We start from the raw sequence: 19,680 nt of genomic DNA, 5'->3' as shown, positions 1-19,680 counted from the left end.
GAAAAACGATTGAAACCAAATAAAATTTGAAAAGCGTTTGACCTTTTCTCACAGTTGTTTCCTGGGAGCCAAGCCGTAGCGGTCTAGTACCATAAGAAGTGCAAACAGCTCAAATATATTTAAAAAGGATATTTTAAACTGTACAGAAATAAAAAAGAACTACATTGTACTACTACTATATTGTACTACATTGTTATGTTCTCGCTCCATATACTCAATTTAAAATGCAATTTGCGATGTCATTTTATTTATTTACTTTTTGATACTTTAAAAAATTTTCGATGGGTATTTAATCAAGTTTTAATTAACAACGCGTTCCAAATATACTTGGGTAGAAACCATATATATGTTCAAGTTTTATACTATTGGTCAGTCTGCAGAGAGACAGAATGAGAAAAAACGTTACAACAGAACAATATAATACAGAATACATATTAATATATAAAGGCTCATGTTCGCACTTCTCTCTCTCACTCACTCTCTCTCTCTCTCTCTCTCTCTGTCCGCATGCCCCAAGCCTAAGGGATCAGTAACTTCAGCGATATACGGAGAACATAATGATACGGCTTTTGTTGAAAATAATATGGTGGATATTTTTTATCTATAAACTTAATTTTTATAAACAAAGAAAATAAAAATAAAGCAATATTCGAATGCAGAATCACATTTTAATTATGCATCCGGAAAGGTGTTTATGGTTGTGACAAGAACGCAATAAACAATGACGTCACATGCCACATTCTACGGAAACACAACACCAATGGCGTCATCTTTAACTTTTAGAATATGAAGAAATGAACTATTTCATTCAAATTTTATTTAAATCTAGATTTTATAGATGTAAGTATCAAGACGTACGCTATGAGATTTATACAATTTTCTAGGTCAAACTAAAACAAATCACTTTAAAAATCAATATAATGACCATTGAACAGCCGGGTTTTTAACGAAATCATTTAAGTCTCTTAATGAGTATGTGCATTTAATATGGTGCTGTGTTGACTAATAAAGTATATAATTTAGTTTTCATTTTTCTAATTGGTATTGGTAGCCTATGCTATTTTTAAAGTGTCGGATTTTTATCTATTTAGTTATTTCTTTGCTTTGTCACTAATATCGTTCAACGTGTGGTAAAGAACATAGCTTTTTGACCAATAACTAATTTATAATTATTTTTTTCCAAATAAGTATAACAGTAACAATATATAGGCATATAGTTCACGTGAAACGTGTACTGACGGCTAGTGTACACAATATACTGATATAAAAGTCATTGTGATCCATGCTTCTCGCAAGCTTTGAGCATTAAACACATTTTATACGATTTCACGAGAACGACAATTTGCAGGATAATTGCATTGGAAATAACAAATTCAAGTATTCTAATCTTCATTAAAAATAAAAAAAAAACACAACTGCGTAATTTAGCAGAATTTTGTCAAAAATACAGGTTAAAAACTAAACATTTTAAAAATGTTACGGAAGGTATAAATTAAAAAAAAGACAATAGCTGAAGGGGGGGGGGGAGAGGGGGACACTCAAAATTTTTGGGGTGGGGGGGGGGGCGGACTGGTAAAAGTATATATTTTCTATATTAATTCCATTTCGTTCGGGTGGGGAGGGGGGCGGCGGTAGACGTCCTTCGGGGAGAGGGGGAAGGGGCTCGCCCCCCCCCCCTCCCCAAAAGATGCCTGGAAGAAACTCTGACCACGCTCATTTAGTTCGAGCTGACCGATAGAGAAAAGAAAACAATTATATTAGATATATAAAACGTACATAATTAAATCCCCATTCCCATAAGATAAATGTGCACACAACAGACTCAATGAAAAATGAAGACTATTAATATTTTAAAAATGCATAAAAAAACGTAATAATGCACTATAAAGGAGAAAGTAAATGATTTTCTGCAAATATTTAATAATGATCTAATTTTTCAATAACTAAAAGAAAAGGATGGTCGATATAATATTTTGTATTGATACCCTTACTAGAATTTAAGAGGCGATCTACGAAATGCACACAAAGTTAAGAAATTAAATCGTCTGATATATCATCTGTTTTCACTCTCCTCATGAAATTTTGTCATCTTTCACAAGATGTTTTGTAGTGTGCCTTTCACACGTTCATGCGTGCTACATTGAATTTCTGCCTTTCTTGTTCAAATTTGTGCTCCTGTTTCTTCCTTTCGAATTCGATTGGTGCTTCCAATTTCACCCCTTTACTTCTATTTTTGCCTATGCTTCAATTTTTCTTTTTCTATCTTTATTGTGTCATTCAGTTTGCTTCTACTTCTCTAACTCCATCTTTTCTTTTTCCCTCTTGTTACATCTATCCCTCTTTTCTTTGCTCTCATTTATAGTCTTACTTTTCACCTATTGGTCCAATTTCTCTCTCTCTCTCTCTCTCTCTCTCTCTCTCTCTCTCTCTCTCTCTCTCGTAGCCATTACTCCTGTCGAAACAATACATCTTTTCAAACGTTTTAACTCCTTCATGTTTCTATTTATAGTTTTTAAAAAAAATTAAAGGCTTAATCTCAATTTTTTTCTCAGCCACCCAGCGACCTTCTCGTCCGCACTCTAACCTTCAACTGCCATCCACATTCACCGCTAATCACATCCTTACTCACGCTCGCAACATACTCGCTGAGACTCGACCAGTCTTTTCCCTTTTTACCTTTGCTCACTACGTACAGTAGCAACATACTACAATACTACGGTGTACACACACGCAGTGATCCGTCTCACGTACACACCTTTCATACACATCACCACATATATTTTTCTATATAATTTTTTTTTCGTTGGGGGGGGGGGGGGAGGCGGTAGACTCTTCTTCCCCCCCCCCCCCCCGAAGAGATGTCTGGAAGAAACTCTGCAAACAAGTGTGTGATGTAGGATGGTGCATGAGTTGTAAAGCAGCCCTGCGCCGTATAGCTTATAAAAAACATTGCAATTTCCATGGTCAAATAGGTCCTTTTACCATCACAAATAGTCATAGTTCTTTATACTAAATTATACCCTCACCCCAATCTCAGATGTGTCCAACTACACTCGTAGTAGATTATAACTCAATATCTTTCTAAAACTGCTAAGGCCCACATATACAAATAAAAGGAAAAAAAAATGAAACTGAAAACAGGTAGAAGTTATTATGGACATCCTTTAACTTTTGAAATTCCCGAAGGATAATCAATATCCGCTAAAATATTTGTTTCAGTTTTATTACAATGTGAGTCGCTTTCAAACCAATAATAATATAATTTGCTACCTTATAAAATTTTATTATTTTTATTCATCAGTTAAAAAAAATGTACTTTACAATAAACCATAAAGGCAACGGCCAGTTACTTAAGAAATGATAAATTCAATATTTAGAATGGGAATTCCCATTTCTGACGAAAGACTGAGGAACAGCATACCTAACCAACAAGGAAGTAGAACACAGTTAACATCTAGATCTAGATTCTATATTTACTTGGTTGATTTCAACATCTTAGAGTGCTTTGAGCTTTGTGTAAGATGTGTAGAATATATAATTTATAGCCTACAATACAAACTACAAGGATTGTATAAATAGATCTAGATCTATATACTATATACTATTTATCTGCATTATATCAAGTTCAAAATTTTATAAAGCATAATTATATTATTAATGAAATAGATCTAGAATCTACATGTTTATGTTATTATGTTACAGCTAGATCTACACAGTAACTTACAAGCCTTTCTCCTTTTCGACTTTCGAACAAACTTGTGTTACATTGTGAGGAGAAAAATAACTTACTGGATAATACCAGTGTCAAAGAAAAGCCTGAGGGTATTTGATATTATTTGTTTAATATATTTTGTGTGTGTGTATATATATATATATATATATATATATATATATATATATATATATATATATATATATATATATATATATATATATATATATATATATATATATATATATATATATATATATATATATATACTTAGGCATATAATCAACTTAATTGATACATCTAGACAGATTTAATCTGTATTTTTCATAGTCCCTTTGATTTAATGTAAATCTGTAAATTGCACACATTGGTTTTTTTCATTTTTAAACATTTTATAGCTGAGACATCCGATAAACCAAGCGAAACAAAGATGGCACTTGTTACTGAAGAAACAGAATTTGAAGGTAACTTGATTTCCTAGGAAAAATTAGGCAAGTTTAGAATTAACATGATAAAAATTTAGTAGTGAAGTGTCTCATTGTAGGTTAAACTACTAGGTGTACATAAAGGATTGTTTTTGTAGGCATACAGCATTATTTAATTATTTTTATTAGGCCCTCTTACATTATGGTATTATATTAATAAATAATTAATCATTAAAATGCTTTTGATTTTTTGACTGACAGTAGTAATGGAGGAGAATAGAAAACTTCATAAGAAATTACATTGCAAAAACTGCAGAAAGAATGAGAGCAATGTGTTAATGTCCCCTTGTGGTCATCTCATCTGCAAGGAATGTGAAAGTTCTGTTACAACATGCCCTGATTGTAACACTAAAGTAGACAACACAATGGACGTTATTATTCCATGCTGGTATGAAGTGAAATTTTTTTCCCATAATAACAAGAAAATAAAAAGGTTTTAGCTGCAGTATAAGGCCTACTATATTTTAGATATAGTTAGCAATACTAGCAGTTAAAGTTGTCAAAATTTAAAAAAAGCAGTGATTGTAAAAATACAAAAAAAAGTGATGTAAGACCTGTTAATTTGAACAACCTAGAAATAGATAGAATCTAAATCTCAATTAGCATTATAATTAAAATTTTGAAACATGAATAGGTGCTCAAATAAATAATTTAAAGGCAGAGCAAGTGTATGTTGTCTATTTGTGTGTTGTCTATTGTATGTTTGTGAGTAGTTGTGTTTTTTTTTAATTTAAATATAAATTTTAGAAAAGTAAAAAAAAAATCATTATATTTTGAAAGCATTTCTTTATGCTTATCTTACATTTTTTTTTCTCCAGATGTTCAAGACACATCTTTCACACTTCAAAGCAAAGTACAGCAGGAATTGAATTGATTTTTAACATTTTTTATGCTTATTATTTTTTAAAGACTTGTGTATTCTTAAGTTTAATATCAAAACTGTCTGGACCATTGATTTTGTCCTATATGTATAGTTATTAGGGATGATTCTTCAACTGAATACAAAAACCCTAATAATATATGTATATAACAAATCAGTAGTCTAAGTGTTGATGTAATCTTATATGTTCTGACAGTTTATGATAAATTGTTGTTCTACATTTCAACCACACTAAACGGTCCCAAGTCCGTTAATGGAAAATCAAGCAAATATACAAGAATAGTAGGCCTAATTCTAATTTTTTTGAAACAGCCATAGAAAAAAATCTTATATTTAGACCATGTGTATCAAATTAGTCTATTTTTTCACACACAAGTACTGTTAAAAATAATTTTTAAAATAATTTATTTAATTAATAAGAAGATTATTAATTTACTCTATTTTTAAATATATGCTGATTTTCCAGAGTGGGAGGGTTGAGCTATTTTCTACATAAACTAAAGATTTTGTTTATTTAGAAGCCATACTAAATGACATCTATGAAAGATGTCATTTGGTATTTCTTCTAAACAAAAAAAAGCTTTAGTTTTGGAGCAGGTTTTTGCTTGTAAAAATGTAGAAAATATCTGAACTCTTTCATAATAAGTCATTGTTTTCATATATCAACTATTTCACTGTTTTATAATAAATACTCAATATTTAGTTGTTTAAAATACTTTATTTGGTTTGCAAGTCCTAGTTGTGGGATATTGTGTACACACTGAAACTCTGATTTATTTATATGTATTATGATAATGCTATTATCAGATGAGTTGTAGAAACAATATTAATAAAAAAAACAACTACATTTTAGTGAATTGATGCTCAGATGTTTTTCAATTTTCATTTAAATGAATAATATACTGTTCAATGTGCTACAGTTTTACTATACTCAAAAGTAGGTTTACTGCGTAGTTAGCTTTACGTCTAGAAATGGAGAAAACACCATGATAATTTCCATTGTTATTATTTTCATACAAAGATTTTAATGTCTGATATAGATTTTTTAAAGTAAACTTTAGCACTTGTAATTTTATAAATTATTCCCTATTTTCAGCTATTCAAATATGAAGAGATACTCTATATAAACTGAATGTACTTTTTTTTAGCAATTAACAAATAGGAAAGAAATGGTGACATCTAGATAAGTAATTTGTAAACCAGTATTTCTTTAAAATAAACAAAGATTTTTTTTTATATGCAATGTTTTCCTATACTACAATTGTTCATATATTTTAAAGCTCTTTGGTCAAAAAGAAAGCGAAATTAAAACAATGTACTTTTTAAGACTTAGTTTTCCAACATTGTATTTTGTAACTTAAGCAAAATGTATTTAACGTACTTGTACTACAACATCTTTAAACCAAATAAAGTTATTTTAGTCAAACTTGCGTTCAACCAATCATGCTATATAATTTTCATTACTAATCAATAACTATGGGAATTAAATATTAGTAAACAAGCAGTTATAACTTCTGGCAAACCTGCAGGAATAAATCATGGTGAAAGGGTTCAATATATATATATATACATATATATATACATATACATATATATATATATATATATATATATATATATATATATATATATATATATATATATATATATATATATATATATATATATATATATACATATATATATACATATATATATATATATATATATATATATATATATATATATATATATATATATATATATATATATATATATATATATATATTTATATATATATATTTATATATATATATATATGTCTACATAGGCCTACATATTGTTGCAATTGGTGTCACCCCACACCCATTTTGCCTAATGGCGCCAATTTTATATTAATCAAACTATTAATTCAAGTGGAAAAAAATCATCGTTTTCATTGTAAATTATAAGATTCTAGTTCACCCCAACCGGTCATTGATTGACTTATCATTTATTCCAAATAATCAACAAAACTTACTTTCCTCTGTAAATTTTGCAGCCAGTGCACAGTTTATAGCAAAGATATTTATCTGTTGTCAGTTATTAATATTATTAGTGAGTATTAACTTTAATTAATCCTTAATTGAACTGACAATAAGTGTATTTCTTTTATATATTTTGCAAAATTTCACCATGGGGTAGACTCTCCTAAATGTTGTTACATGGTACGGTCTGTCCCCATCCGCGATGCCTCTGATATATACACACACATATTCAAACCCCTGACAACCCACTGCCTATACCACTGCTCTTACATATTTTTTTATCTTTGTGAAAAAAAATTATTGAAAAAAGCATTTAAGATTAAGGAATTTAATTTCTGAATATTTTTTCATATTGTGCTGTTCAATGTTTTAATATTATTTAAAAAATTTAAATCCATTACTTTATGCCCTTTTTCTAAGTAATTCCCTATACATTTTACTACTGTGGCAATGAAAAAAATGCCAAATGGTTTTGGCTTTTTTAATTTTATTTTAATTGCTGTTAGTTACAGTATTAATAACAACAAATATGACCAATCTGTAAAAATTTAATGCAAAATCCAGTTTTTATAATTGTGTATGTTTCATAAACACAGCGCACAAAATAAATAATAAAATAATCTCTCCTTTGAGATTAGGCCAATATAGTAATATACCATCATGTCCTCCTAAAGTGAAACAAATTTAAAATACTATTGGGCATGCACCATAGCCTGGAGAAATTTTTTATCATAGGTTGCTATATTTTAAAAAAATGGCTTCAATTTAATTTAATCCTACTCTGAGCAAAAATATCACACCTTTATGGTGTCAGCACAAACTACATTGTTAATAAAAGGGAGTTATGAGGCTTTTTTTTTTATAGTATAGGCTTATCAGTTAAGATTGGAAATTACCAATATTTAATGTCACTTCTTCCGTGTGAATGACATTGAGATAGGTCAAATAAATAATGTTTACCTTTTTCTAATAGCCTATTTCACATTTAACTGTGTTTTTAATAGTAAATAATTATTTTACTATTTATAATTAATCTAATATTTAGGTACATAATAGTCTAGGCACTTGCACCTGAATATTTTAATCTTAGATAAATATTTACAAGCAGAGTTTCTTCCAGGCATAAAGCCCCCCCCCCCCCCGAAAAATTTTTTGAAAGGAAAAGCTAAAACTTTATTTGGGCACATATTTATTTAATTATAATGATAAATTATGTAACAGAAGTTATTTTTTTTTTTTTACAGAAGTTATTTTTTTTTTACTTAGAAGCTTAAAAATTTCATTAAATTCTTTGTGTATTAATTAATTCAAAATCATGCTAGATATACATGATAAATTAAATTGAGAACCAAAATTAAAATGCTGTTATTTAATGAAAAAAAAATTATGTATTAAATTGAAAAGAAAAGGATTTTGAACAAGGCCTATTTTTTTTTATCCAGGTGCTATATTTTTAGATTTAAAAAATGGCCTTTTCATTAAAAAATATTATTGTTTTTATATATTATTTTTTAAAATTTAGGCATTATCTCAATATCTCATTAGTGTAAGTGATTATTCCCATCAACAGTAGACAAAATATACAATGCACTTATTTTGGACAACAGCCATCTATATTTAGGCCTAATCTTCTATTTACAGGCATTAATTATACAAGATTTTAAAAATGCATTATAACTAAGTTAGCGTTAAGGTTAGGTTTGTGGTTAGGATTAGTCTAAGAAAATAATTATGATATTGGTTTGAGCAAAGATTAAGAACTTCAACTGAATCAATGTAATTAACATCTTTTGCTGGAGACGTGTTTTGTAACTATATTTATTTTACCTCAGACATATGTTTGTTACAGTTGAGGTAATAAGCATTGCCTTTATTTCCTCTAAACCACAAGAGGATAGGTCTATAAGTTCAGCATTTATCTAATCAAAAGCCAATTAGAAGAAATAAGCACATTGCTTTTTTCATCTACCATTGGCGGAAACAAGCAGTACCCCCAATTTATATATATATATATATATATATATATATATATATATATATATATATATATATATATATATATATATATATATATATATATATATATATATATATATATATATATATATATGTATATATATATAATATTACTGTATTTACAATACAGATCTTTTTAACTCATTGCTAAAAAAAATATTTCTAGAACATTTAATAGGCATCACTCTCATCGATGAAAGTTGCTTACTACTGCAGCCATGGCACAAATCTCTATACAGAATGTTCAAAATTTGCATACAAGGAATCATCTTCGTCTATCAACATTTTACCCAATACAATCAAATACTAATAATTACTGTACAAAACTTGCATCTTCTGGCTTTAGTTATACAGGAACAGGCCATACAGTTCGGTGTGATTCTTGTGGTATTTCTCATGATGTAAATAATATTGTCTTAAATCCAGCAGGCAAAATATATCACAAATCAAACTGTATTTTCTCCATTGAGGCATTTGTTCTGAGTGCCACAGAGGTCTTACTTACTGCATTGTGTGTGGGACAGAAATAGAAGACAAGACAGAAGTTTATTTTTAAAATTAATAACCTTGAGCTTGAACTTCAAGAGAGAGAGAGAGAGAGAGAGAGAGAGAGAGAGAGAGAGAGAGAGAGAGAGAGTTTGATGTTTGTTATGCAACAACATATTAAGCTCTTTAGTTTTCATTAGTTTAGTCAAATAATACCTTTACTATTTCTAGTACTCAATAGTGAGGTCAGGGTGGTATACTGACTGACAATAGTTAAAACTGTTGGGACATTTTAAAGTGTTTTTAAGATAACAGAAAGACAACACACAGCAATAAAATAATATCCAACTTAAACTGTATTTTAATAATAAATAAATTTATTGATACTTATTAAACTTGGTGATTCAAAAAAATAAGTAATGATAAGCCACCTAGAGAAATACAATGTATCTTCAGTTTTGATGTGTAAAACTCAATTATTTATTTTTCTTCTAATATAATTAACTAAACTACTTTTTAAAAGAAAGAAAAATCTGGAGAAACTTTTTTTGGTTGGATAATAGTTTAAAATGGGGGCAGGGGTTGTGGAGGACAATAAAATGGAATTCTAGAAGTAATGAAAGGGATTTAAAATGTAAAATTAGGCATTCCCTGGGTGCATCCTACCTAATTTAATATCTTACATGTAAGCTTAATTACAGATCATCCACAAAAAATCCTATGTCATGGCTTAATGCAAAGTGTTAAACATTGCCTCATTTGCCTGAAATCTAAACACCTGCCTGAAATCTAAACACCTTAAGTGTAATTAACATTTTGAGGGATTTTACTTTTCATTTAAGTCCTACAACATGATAAATTTTTTAATGTTGATATGCACATTTAAAAAAAAAAATGTAATACAATAAGTACATGAATGTGATTAACATCTATTGTATTAGATATATAAATATACAGTTTAAAAAATATAATTTCCTATGCTACGCAATATATAAGATAAAAATTCCGTGAAGCGCCACTCTCGGATATTTCCATTATGATTAAATACATCTCTCTGCAATACAAGAATAAAACAGATTTATATTTTTAAGGCTACGATGATAGACATTTATTTATTCTGCACAAAGTTAAGAATTTTGAAACAATTGATAAATCTAGTTAGTCCAGTTTTGCTTTTCCATGGTTAATGATTTAATGATTACTTCCATTTCACTTAAAGAAATTAACTTTCATTGTTCGGATAAACCTTGTAACTTTGAAGGATTTTTCTTAAAGTACTGGTACAAGAATCAAACTATAAAATTACAAATACAAGACAGAAGCTGATGCACAACAAACCTATATTTAAGTGACATCACGGTGACCCCTCAGCTTATGTCCTTTTATAAATATAACTGTGCTGAAGAAATCAGAATTGTTATCTGTAAGCAAAAAAGTATAACCTACTTGAAAATCTGTAGCCCTATTTACTGAAGCATAAGCAGTTAAGTTAGTTAATGGAATGTTATGCAACAGTAAATCAATTATTTTTACTTTTGTATATTGATATTTCATTTATTATGATCTATGTGATTCAAATTTACATATGAATTTTCACCAGACAGGGTCAGTTTTATTCACTTTTAGAATAACGTTGATAAACCAAACTTAAATTACATGGACATTTCATTTATAAAACATGGTGCAGATCAAATATGCCTTACATAGGAAGTAAAGAACATGAATAGAATTAGTAGAAGTAAAGTGAATATCTTAAAGAGGAGATGCTACCTGTATATCCTTGTACAGCAGCATTAGCTTCACAATTTCTAGCAGCCTTAGAACCTTCACTAGAAGCAACAGCAATTGAAGTACCACCAAATAAAGCACCACCAAATGAAGCACAACCAATTGAAGCACCACCACCAAATTGTTGGCCACACAAGGGACTGTGAATGTTGTGGTATTTAAATAATCTGCGGGCATTTTCCCAGTTGCTGAATCTTTTATTACACATGACACAGCAAACTATATCCAGATATTCTGTTAAAAAATTTAAATACACCTTTTGAATATTTTTTTTACAAATCACTTAAATTTTTGTTTGAGACTAAATTCCTGGCCCATATAGAATATAACATGTTGAATGGTAATTTATGTTCTTTTTATTTTTATTTGACACTTCTTGTGGGTTTTTTTTAAATTTTATTTTTTTGTTAAATGTAAATTCATTATGTACAGTTGCAAATAAAATCCTTCAGTTTCACACTGATGATTGAAATTATGTAAACAATGTCAATAACATCATCGTTTCCCATTCATGTCCAAGAGACATCGGGGAGACAAAGTAGAGTTCATCTGCTTCAGAGACCTTGGCATATGAAGGGTTAGTGTAACCAACACTATGGCCAGCTGCCATTGTTTCCCTAACATATGTTAGGTACCCATCAGAGCTGAGTGGACTCAGGGACGTTCCACTGATTTCGAACCCAGATTCAAACTAGAGACTCTCGGGTTAGCAGTCTAGCTCTCTACTGGAACAACATAAATATCATAAGTGTAACTACCAAAACCTAGCAACTATAACTAACTATATCACTAAATATATTAAGCTACCTTCATAGTAAAAGCCTCTGTTTGCCATTTCTTCCAACTGTAAAAATGGTACTTTAGTAAGAGATTGGAGACTTCGTAGTCGCGCCATGGCATCATTTAAGTTTAGATCTATCAGCTGTTTCTTGTTAATTGACAAATTATCTCCCATGAAATTTTTCTGCATCACATCTTGGCATACTTTACTCATTTCTTGTGAGCTAAGTCTCTCTACACAAAAAAAACATACAATTGGTTGTGTCTTTGATGTGTATTAAAATCTAATTCTATTTTCAAATATATATATATATATATATATATATATATATATATATATATATATATATATATATATATATATATATATTATATATATATATAATTATATAAATATATATATATATATATATATATATATATATATATATATATATATATATATATATATATATATATATATATATATATATATATATTTATATAAATATATATATTTATATAAATATATATATATATATATATATTAAAAATCACAAAATATGTTACCTTTGATAGCTAATGAGATAAGCGTATGACTACTATAATAATTATACATTGAAAACTCAGAGACAAAGTCTTCAAATCTAACGACAAGAGCCCCATTGTATCCTTCACAAGTGTTGTTAAAGATATATTTTCTTTCCAGATTATCACCATCATCACATCCTTAAAATGTAAAAAGATTACATGTAACTTTAAAATGTTAATAGCAAACGTGGATATTTTTTAGTTTACTCTGAGAGGGAGAAGTGACATAGATTAAGGTAAAGAGTTAAGTGAGGAAAAGTTATTTTGTTATTTAAAGTATCAATTTGTTTCAGTCTTTCTCAGTACTGGAGTTAATATGGCATATTTAACATTTGATTCACTTTCAAACAGTCCAACTTAATTCTTTTAAAAAAAGTTCGTATCAAATATTGAAATGATAATTACCTTCATTGTGTTTTAAAGGAATAGAAGTATCAAAGATTGAAACGGTAATTACCATAATTAAATTCTCCTAGTTTAGAGTTATTGCTGCTAGCCATTGATTTTTTATAATAAAATGTTTTCACTGAAATGCATGAAATGGTCAGTGGTCTCCCATGCAGGTGATGAAACATAAAAACTGAATCCCTTAAACTAAGCTTCATATCCCCGGGCAACATTGGAACAAGACGCTTGGCTTCCTGCATCTTTTCAAGCAGAGTTGTGTACAGCGTCTTCATGTCTGTCTCACAAACTAGAAGAGATTTGTGGTCTCCATGTACAGCACTATGGATTACATAAGTCCCTTGAACTTGTAAGAGCCCCTTCTTATCTCCTCGGATGTAAAATAATTCGACTACAGAATTTCTAGCTTCCTCATCATCATACACTAGATCTTTGTGTACAGCGACATATAGCGGTGTGTTAACTTGCTCCTCCTGTAGATTAGCTGGCAGCTGTCTTGGTCCCTCAACAAAAAAAACCTGTCCCTTGCCTACATTTAATATTTGATTTATCTTTAACAGGGCGTCGGGAACTCCTAAAATTAACTTTAACACTGAAAACAAGAATACCAATTAAAGTTAGTAGCTTTAAAAGGCATTGATCTTTAATTTTATCCATCATGCTACAGTAGCTAATAACATGGTTTGCTTCGTCACATGTTTTACATCGCCCTATATCATAATCATCACTTCTATTGTCAGCTGCCAGATTAAGGTCATCACCTGCCAAAGAAAAATAAAAACCTCATGTTATCTTGATCTTTATTATAAAATAATAAATTCAGAAGTAAATAGAACATTTAAGACTGTGTATATAATATAAGGATGTATCTACTATTTCAGTTCAGGGAAATATTACATGTATGTTATTTATTATTCATCATCTATTCCTGTTCTTGCCCAAGAAACATGGGGCAGATAAAGTAGAGTTAATCTGGTTTAATGATCTCAGCATACAAGCAGGTAGGAGTCATCCAGTGGCATAGCCAGGATCGTCTCATGGGGGGGGGGGGGGGGGGTAAAAACATTTTCCAGGTAGAATATATCAAAGAGTTCAACAAATAAGACATGGACCCTAAGGCCAAAAGTGCACCAAAACCCAAAACTGTAAATGGGTTGCAATGTACTTGTTACACTTGTAGATTATGATCTAGATCTGTGTCAACTGTGCATCCTTTACTTTTATGATATTATATCCTTTTTGAAATTCACTTCATTAAAATCTAGATCTAGAACAATATCGTATAAATTATATAAAAATTAAGGACAAACGTTAACTCACCATTATACACGGGCACGTTTTTCTTCGTAGCCATGGCGATATCAAATGCTGAATTTAGCCTGGTTGGTTGACTGGTGTAGGACAGTGTAGGTAGGATATAGTTTAATGCTCTCCCTTTATCTGTGTTTAGAACATAAAATTCAAATGGCTGTTGTAGGCATAAAAAGATGTAATTTTTAAAAAAAAACTGTATATAACTTATAACACTCGCATTGTTAAAATAAATTGTTTTTTAGCGCAATTTCTATTCTGGAGAATTGCGTTTATTAACTCGTCTTTTCTGGGAATGAATGGATGGATGGATGTGTGTCCGCAGCTTTAAGTCGTATCTCCTCCTCAAAGAAGCAATATCGAGGACTAGTTCCAAAAGCAATTATGTTGAGCAAGTTACCAGGATAAACATAGGCCATAAAAATTCCGGGTTTCTTTCATGGATTTCCCGGAAAAGCCAAAAAACCTCGAAAAAATGTAGTTTTTGGCCCATAACTCGGCAACCAGACCACTTAGCGACTTGAAACATGTACCAATCGATTCCTGCCATAATTTAGAACAATATTGCCGAAGAAAGTTTTCAAAAATATCCTTTCGTTTGGTCACAAAAAATTTTTTGAATTAATTAAAATTTGGACCGAATTAGTAGGCATTTTATGCAACCACACCACACGCGTCATCACGTTCAATAGCTGCGCCATCACGTTCAATGGCTGCGACGTCACGTTCGGTAGCTGGGCGCGCAATGGTTTTTAGTCATGTTACTCTATTGTAAATAAAACATGTAAAATACTGAAAAAAAAATTAATAAAAAACGGTTTAATAACTAACCAATGGTTTTACTAACCCTGCTCTTGATTTACGCTACGACAGAGCTATTTTTAGATAACACAAGGAAATTGCGCTAAAATTGTCACTAGACTTTTTTAAATTACTTGTTTTTTCTATATGAATGTAGGGTCTATATAGCAGGTTATGTTATCTACATGAGCCCTCGCACTTAGAGTAAGGCGTGTAGATTGTAGTTGTAGGGGAGGCCTACACCAAAGTTATTTGAAATAATAAACATTGATCACATACTTCTCTATATAGTTTGTTAAAGCGTATTTATAAAGCGTATTCAATATATTTTTATATATTTTGTAGGCTATACAGTTAACATTAGGCTATACAGTAGGCTCTACAGTAGGCTATACAGCTAACAGTAGGCTATACAGTAGGCTATACAGCTAACAGTAGGCTATACAGTTAACAGTAGGCTATACAGTAGGCTATACAGTTAACAGTAGGCTATATATAGTGCTGAAATTAAAAATAAAGTGATTATAAATAGTTTTCCATTGGCGTAGATGCGGGGCGGGGAGGGCCTTGGTTTTGTAAAAGTTAAATACCATAAAGTTTTAGTGACAGATAAAAACCATTCGCGAGCTTTTTTCGAGATGGTGAAGGAGGGGAGGGGGGGAAGCGGAGCGCCCTTTCTCCAACTTGAATCGGAAGCAGAGGCGTAGCGACCCTATTGATAACACTGTAACTTACAAAATAATTACACGGGCTAGAACTTAGCAAAGGAAAAGAAAAACAACTGTACTTTAACCCCTATGCCAATAAAATCTAGTTTTCGAAATGTAATTTTTGGCTATTGCATGGGGTTGGGGACATCTAGGGGTGGAGTGAGCCACCAAGACCTTCCCAAGAACCTATTACGAAACATTTAAATTGAAATAACTAGAACACTTTAAACGAAATATATAAAATACAAACATGAAAATGATGTTTTAATTTTGGATCGGCCTACAACCCCCCCCCCCCCCACGTTATGAACATCACGAAAGGGTGAGGCATTATCACAAGAATGACATCACCTAGTGATCGTTAGTGATTAGTAAGTGATAAACAAAGTTTGTTCACGCGTTTACTCGATGTAAAATTGTTGAGGGAGGAAGACCGTCTTTATATGTTTACTGTGATACAAGCATTTACATAAAAGGTCAGTGTAATTTTATTCAATGTATCTTAAAACGTGAGTCATTCAATATGGCTCAGTCGACAGCCTAATACTTTTCTAACATTTAACTTCACATAGGCGCATCATTGGTGATAGTTATTTCGCGCTACCGAGGTTTATGAAGCATAGTCGACGACAGAAGGTGCGCTTTATTACTCTTGAAAACATATTTTGAATTCAAACGCAACTTTATTGAAGAAACGATAATTAGTAACTGAATCACCGATACCCTCGATGACCGTACTGTCCTTTATGATATTGATTTGGAGAATTAATAAGGGCATATGTTGTCAATACCGCGTGTACCATAAATATAATATATTTTTATATAAGGTGTAATTAATGTTAAAGTTTATAGAAACTATGAAACTACTTAAGAAACAGTACTAAATAAGCTGGCGGGGTGGTGTGGGGTGTCAACGGCCCTCCCACAGGACCGAGTGAGGTGACTCATGACAGAAAATGAGGCTACACAACTTTTGCATTTTAAAAAGCAATATTTGAAACCGAAATTTAGCCGTTATTTCTCGTTAAGGCTGTAATAGATTAGCAGCTGTTTAGTGACCTGAGTGATTGTTTTGAATGTCCAGATTAAAAGGTGTTATTTGTAATGGCTCAGTTTTTAAGTTACAGTTGTTCAAATTAAAATTCATTGCTAATAAAATCAATCGTTTTTTAGTTATACAGATATTAAATTAGAAAAACCAAAAACTCCTATAGGTTATGCTTGAGAATTATATGAGTATTACGATTTAAATTTTAAGAATCCAAGTTTCTACTGTGTATGCAGCTTCATGACCTTTTAGCTACGACCGTCACTATTGGCTGTAGCTCGCCTATCTACGACAATCGGCAACTTACTCAGTTTGTGATGTCGCGTTTTCTCTTGCAACATAATACATTGGATTTGTGTAGTTAGTAGGCCCTACCATGTAGACATTTCGTTAGATCTGTTTACCCCCTGATTAACACTCCTCCCCGTTACAAATTACAAGGCCTTAAAAGAGTCTAAATTATTGTGTTAATTGAAGTTTTTCTTATTTATTTTATTTCAATAATAACACGAATGGCGTAGGCTAGTAGGTCACACATGTTTGTTTAGCCCCGTCCCTTCACACATGATCGCAGCATAGCCAAGCTTTCATTTGTTACACAAATCAAAATCACCATCAATCGTAAAGCCATGTAAGGGCGACTTCCATAACAGTTTTAGAAATTCACAAGGTCAGTATTTTAATGATAGATAATATTTTATAAACTGGCATTAACCTTAAAAACAAACAAAATACCTCTACTTAGTAGTACTTAGGCTATGCATTACGTAATTATAGCCAACGCCTTTACAAATCTATTTATTGACACTAATGCTGTCACGTAATCTGATTTTCCCGAAATGTCTTTTCTTCCAAGGAATTTTATCTATTTAGAATACTTAGTCGTACTTTGGGTTAATCCGATAGTTTCACTTTCCATTTCACTAATCGAAAAAAAAAATTAAGGTCACATCCCATAAAATTTATTGATTTTGAAATAATTTATTTATTTAATTAATTATATTGTTAACCCAGCCCAAACCACACCTAAATAATAAAATAATCCCCATTTTATGGAATACAAAAAAAATTAAATTATGTTTCCCCGCTACTACCGTGACTGCCGTTTGGATAAATTAGATACATTTAAAAAAAAAAACAAGCACAACTTAAGTTTATTAGATGTTTGAAAAAAAACAACAAAAAAAGTAATAGACCTAACCTACAGCTCATAGCCTACTAACCTGCTGTCTTGAATAAAAATATCGAATTACACTATTTTGAAATAATTTACTTCAGTTAGGCTATTATTAACTTTTTTTAATGCTTATGTCATTTCTGGCTACATTCACAACACAATAAAGTTCGATCTACTGGTTTTTTAAAATTAAATATATCAGTTCTACATGCCTTTGCATAATTTAAAGATTCGAGTATAAAAGTATAGTCAGATTTGTGAATATGTTTACAGTTTAAAAAACTTCAAAATTTGGTCCACTGATAGTAATACATACCATAGATAGGCCTACGCTTACACTGCACTCCTGCTGAGCTGAGACTACGAAGTTGCCTAGCAACACTACGCTCCAGATTTGACCGGTTCCTGGTAAAATATCTAGCACGAACCAGGCATAACCGGATTGAATCAGTATGTTCCCTATATTCTTGAACACCATTAATTTTAGCCCGTGATTTCAACATAATGCTGACCACATTATAAAGAGTAAAGCCTTTTAATGTTTGAACTAAGTCTCTGGACGGACAGACAAACAACACAAGGAGTGGTGGCACGATTTCATTTCTTTAACCCATCTATTTTACGTCGGCTTCCCTAACTGTATTGTATATAGAGGCCGCATTATAGAAGTAATAGGATGTTCAGACATATCATAGCAAAATCAAAATCTATCCTTTCCCCAATTAGATGTACTTATAACTATCAACTAGAGCGCTAGCCAAAGGTACCTTTACAAGTTACAATTCGTAAACTTTAACTATTACTAGACAGAAAATTAAAAAAAAATTAAAAAAATACAAGCTTTTAATAGGCCTACTGAAACAAATATTTTGAGATGCCCAGTAAAGATAAATTTAAAGTTGCTATATAGGACACTGTTTATTAATGGAATGGAATTTGCATATTTCTTTAATAACTTGTAAAAATGAAGCCACTACAGATTTACTTACATCTCAAAGTGAAAGTGTTTGAAAATATTAGTTGCTCCATGTCCGCTACTAAAGAGGTCATACTTGTAGTGGTAAATCTCTGAATAAGAGTTACACGATAAACAATTTGTTTCTAAACTAGAAATCCAAACAGTTTGTGAATTTAAGAAATCCTTAAACTGAATAGTCATCCTTAGTTTTGATTAAAACTAAATACAGAATCACTTCAAATCGTTCAAGTCTAAGCTTAAATATCTTAAACTATTAGTTCAATGAATAAGTAAATTAGATGCACCATTAACAGCAGTATTTTTGATTGACAAAAGCTGCTAATTTTCTGTGTTTTTCAGTTTCTCTTGATCGTTCATGTGTGTATATCAATGATAAGAAAAACAAACAAACAGCCTTATTGTTTATCAAACGACTAATTAAACCAATGTGTAAAACAATGTCTGAGGCTCTATCACAGCACAAAATAATAACGAATTATTCAGAAAGGCTCTCTCCAAAAAAAAAGTCTAACTGACGACGAGTTAA

At 30.7% G+C, this 19,680-nt stretch overlaps 1 protein-coding gene and 1 long non-coding RNA gene across 4 annotated transcripts; one reads left to right on the top strand and one right to left on the bottom strand.

Moving 5' to 3' along the window:
• Window positions 1-3,355: 3,355 nt before the first annotated feature.
• LOC131940011 (uncharacterized) lies at window positions 3,356-6,531 on the top strand. The gene is made up of 5 exons (XR_009386508.1): window positions 3,356-3,516; window positions 3,703-3,822; window positions 4,111-4,176; window positions 4,399-4,585; window positions 5,016-6,531. It is a non-coding gene; the product is annotated as an uncharacterized LOC131940011 (long non-coding RNA).
• A 3,486-nt stretch (window positions 6,532-10,017) lies between these two features.
• LOC131940077 (uncharacterized) lies at window positions 10,018-19,297 on the bottom strand. 3 transcript variants are annotated; one of them, XM_059298641.1, is made up of 7 exons: window positions 19,165-19,297; window positions 13,181-13,889; window positions 12,703-12,861; window positions 12,181-12,387; window positions 11,356-11,607; window positions 10,924-11,006; window positions 10,018-10,639 (listed from the first exon to the last, which is right to left on the bottom strand). In XM_059298641.1, exons 2-6 carry the CDS (start codon window positions 13,401-13,403, stop codon window positions 10,930-10,932), a joined length of 918 nt encoding a protein of 305 aa, XP_059154624.1. In that variant the 5' UTR covers window positions 13,404-13,889; window positions 19,165-19,297; the 3' UTR covers window positions 10,018-10,639; window positions 10,924-10,929. The 3 variants fall into 3 exon arrangements, with proteins under 3 accessions (XP_059154624.1, XP_059154626.1, XP_059154625.1); XM_059298643.1 differs by lacking the exon at window positions 19,165-19,297 and adding an exon at window positions 17,714-17,743; XM_059298642.1 differs by lacking the exon at window positions 19,165-19,297 and adding an exon at window positions 14,449-14,529.
• Between the last annotated feature and the right edge of the window lie 383 nt (window positions 19,298-19,680).

Source organism: Physella acuta, unplaced genomic scaffold, assembly GCF_028476545.2.
Source record: "Physella acuta isolate Inbredline_101_S28 unplaced genomic scaffold, ASM2847654v3 ptg000308l, whole genome shotgun sequence".
Lineage (NCBI taxonomy): Eukaryota > Metazoa > Mollusca > Gastropoda > Physidae > Physella > Physella acuta.
This window is presented reverse-complemented; position numbering and strand designations above follow the sequence as displayed.

Excerpts from the sequence above, each read along its gene's own strand:
- LOC131940077 (XM_059298641.1), bottom strand. The coding sequence starts at position 13,403 with ATGAAGACGCTGTACACAACTCTGCTTGAAAAGATGCAGGAAGCCAAG. Across the intron at positions 12,388-12,702 it reads TATCTCATTAGCTATCAAAG|AGAGACTTAGCTCACAAGAA; the intron begins GTAACATATTTT and ends TTTTTTGTGTAG. Across the intron at positions 11,007-11,355 it reads TGCTGTACAAGGATATACAG|ATAACAATTCTGATTTCTTC; the intron begins GTAGCATCTCCT and ends TTTTGCTTACAG.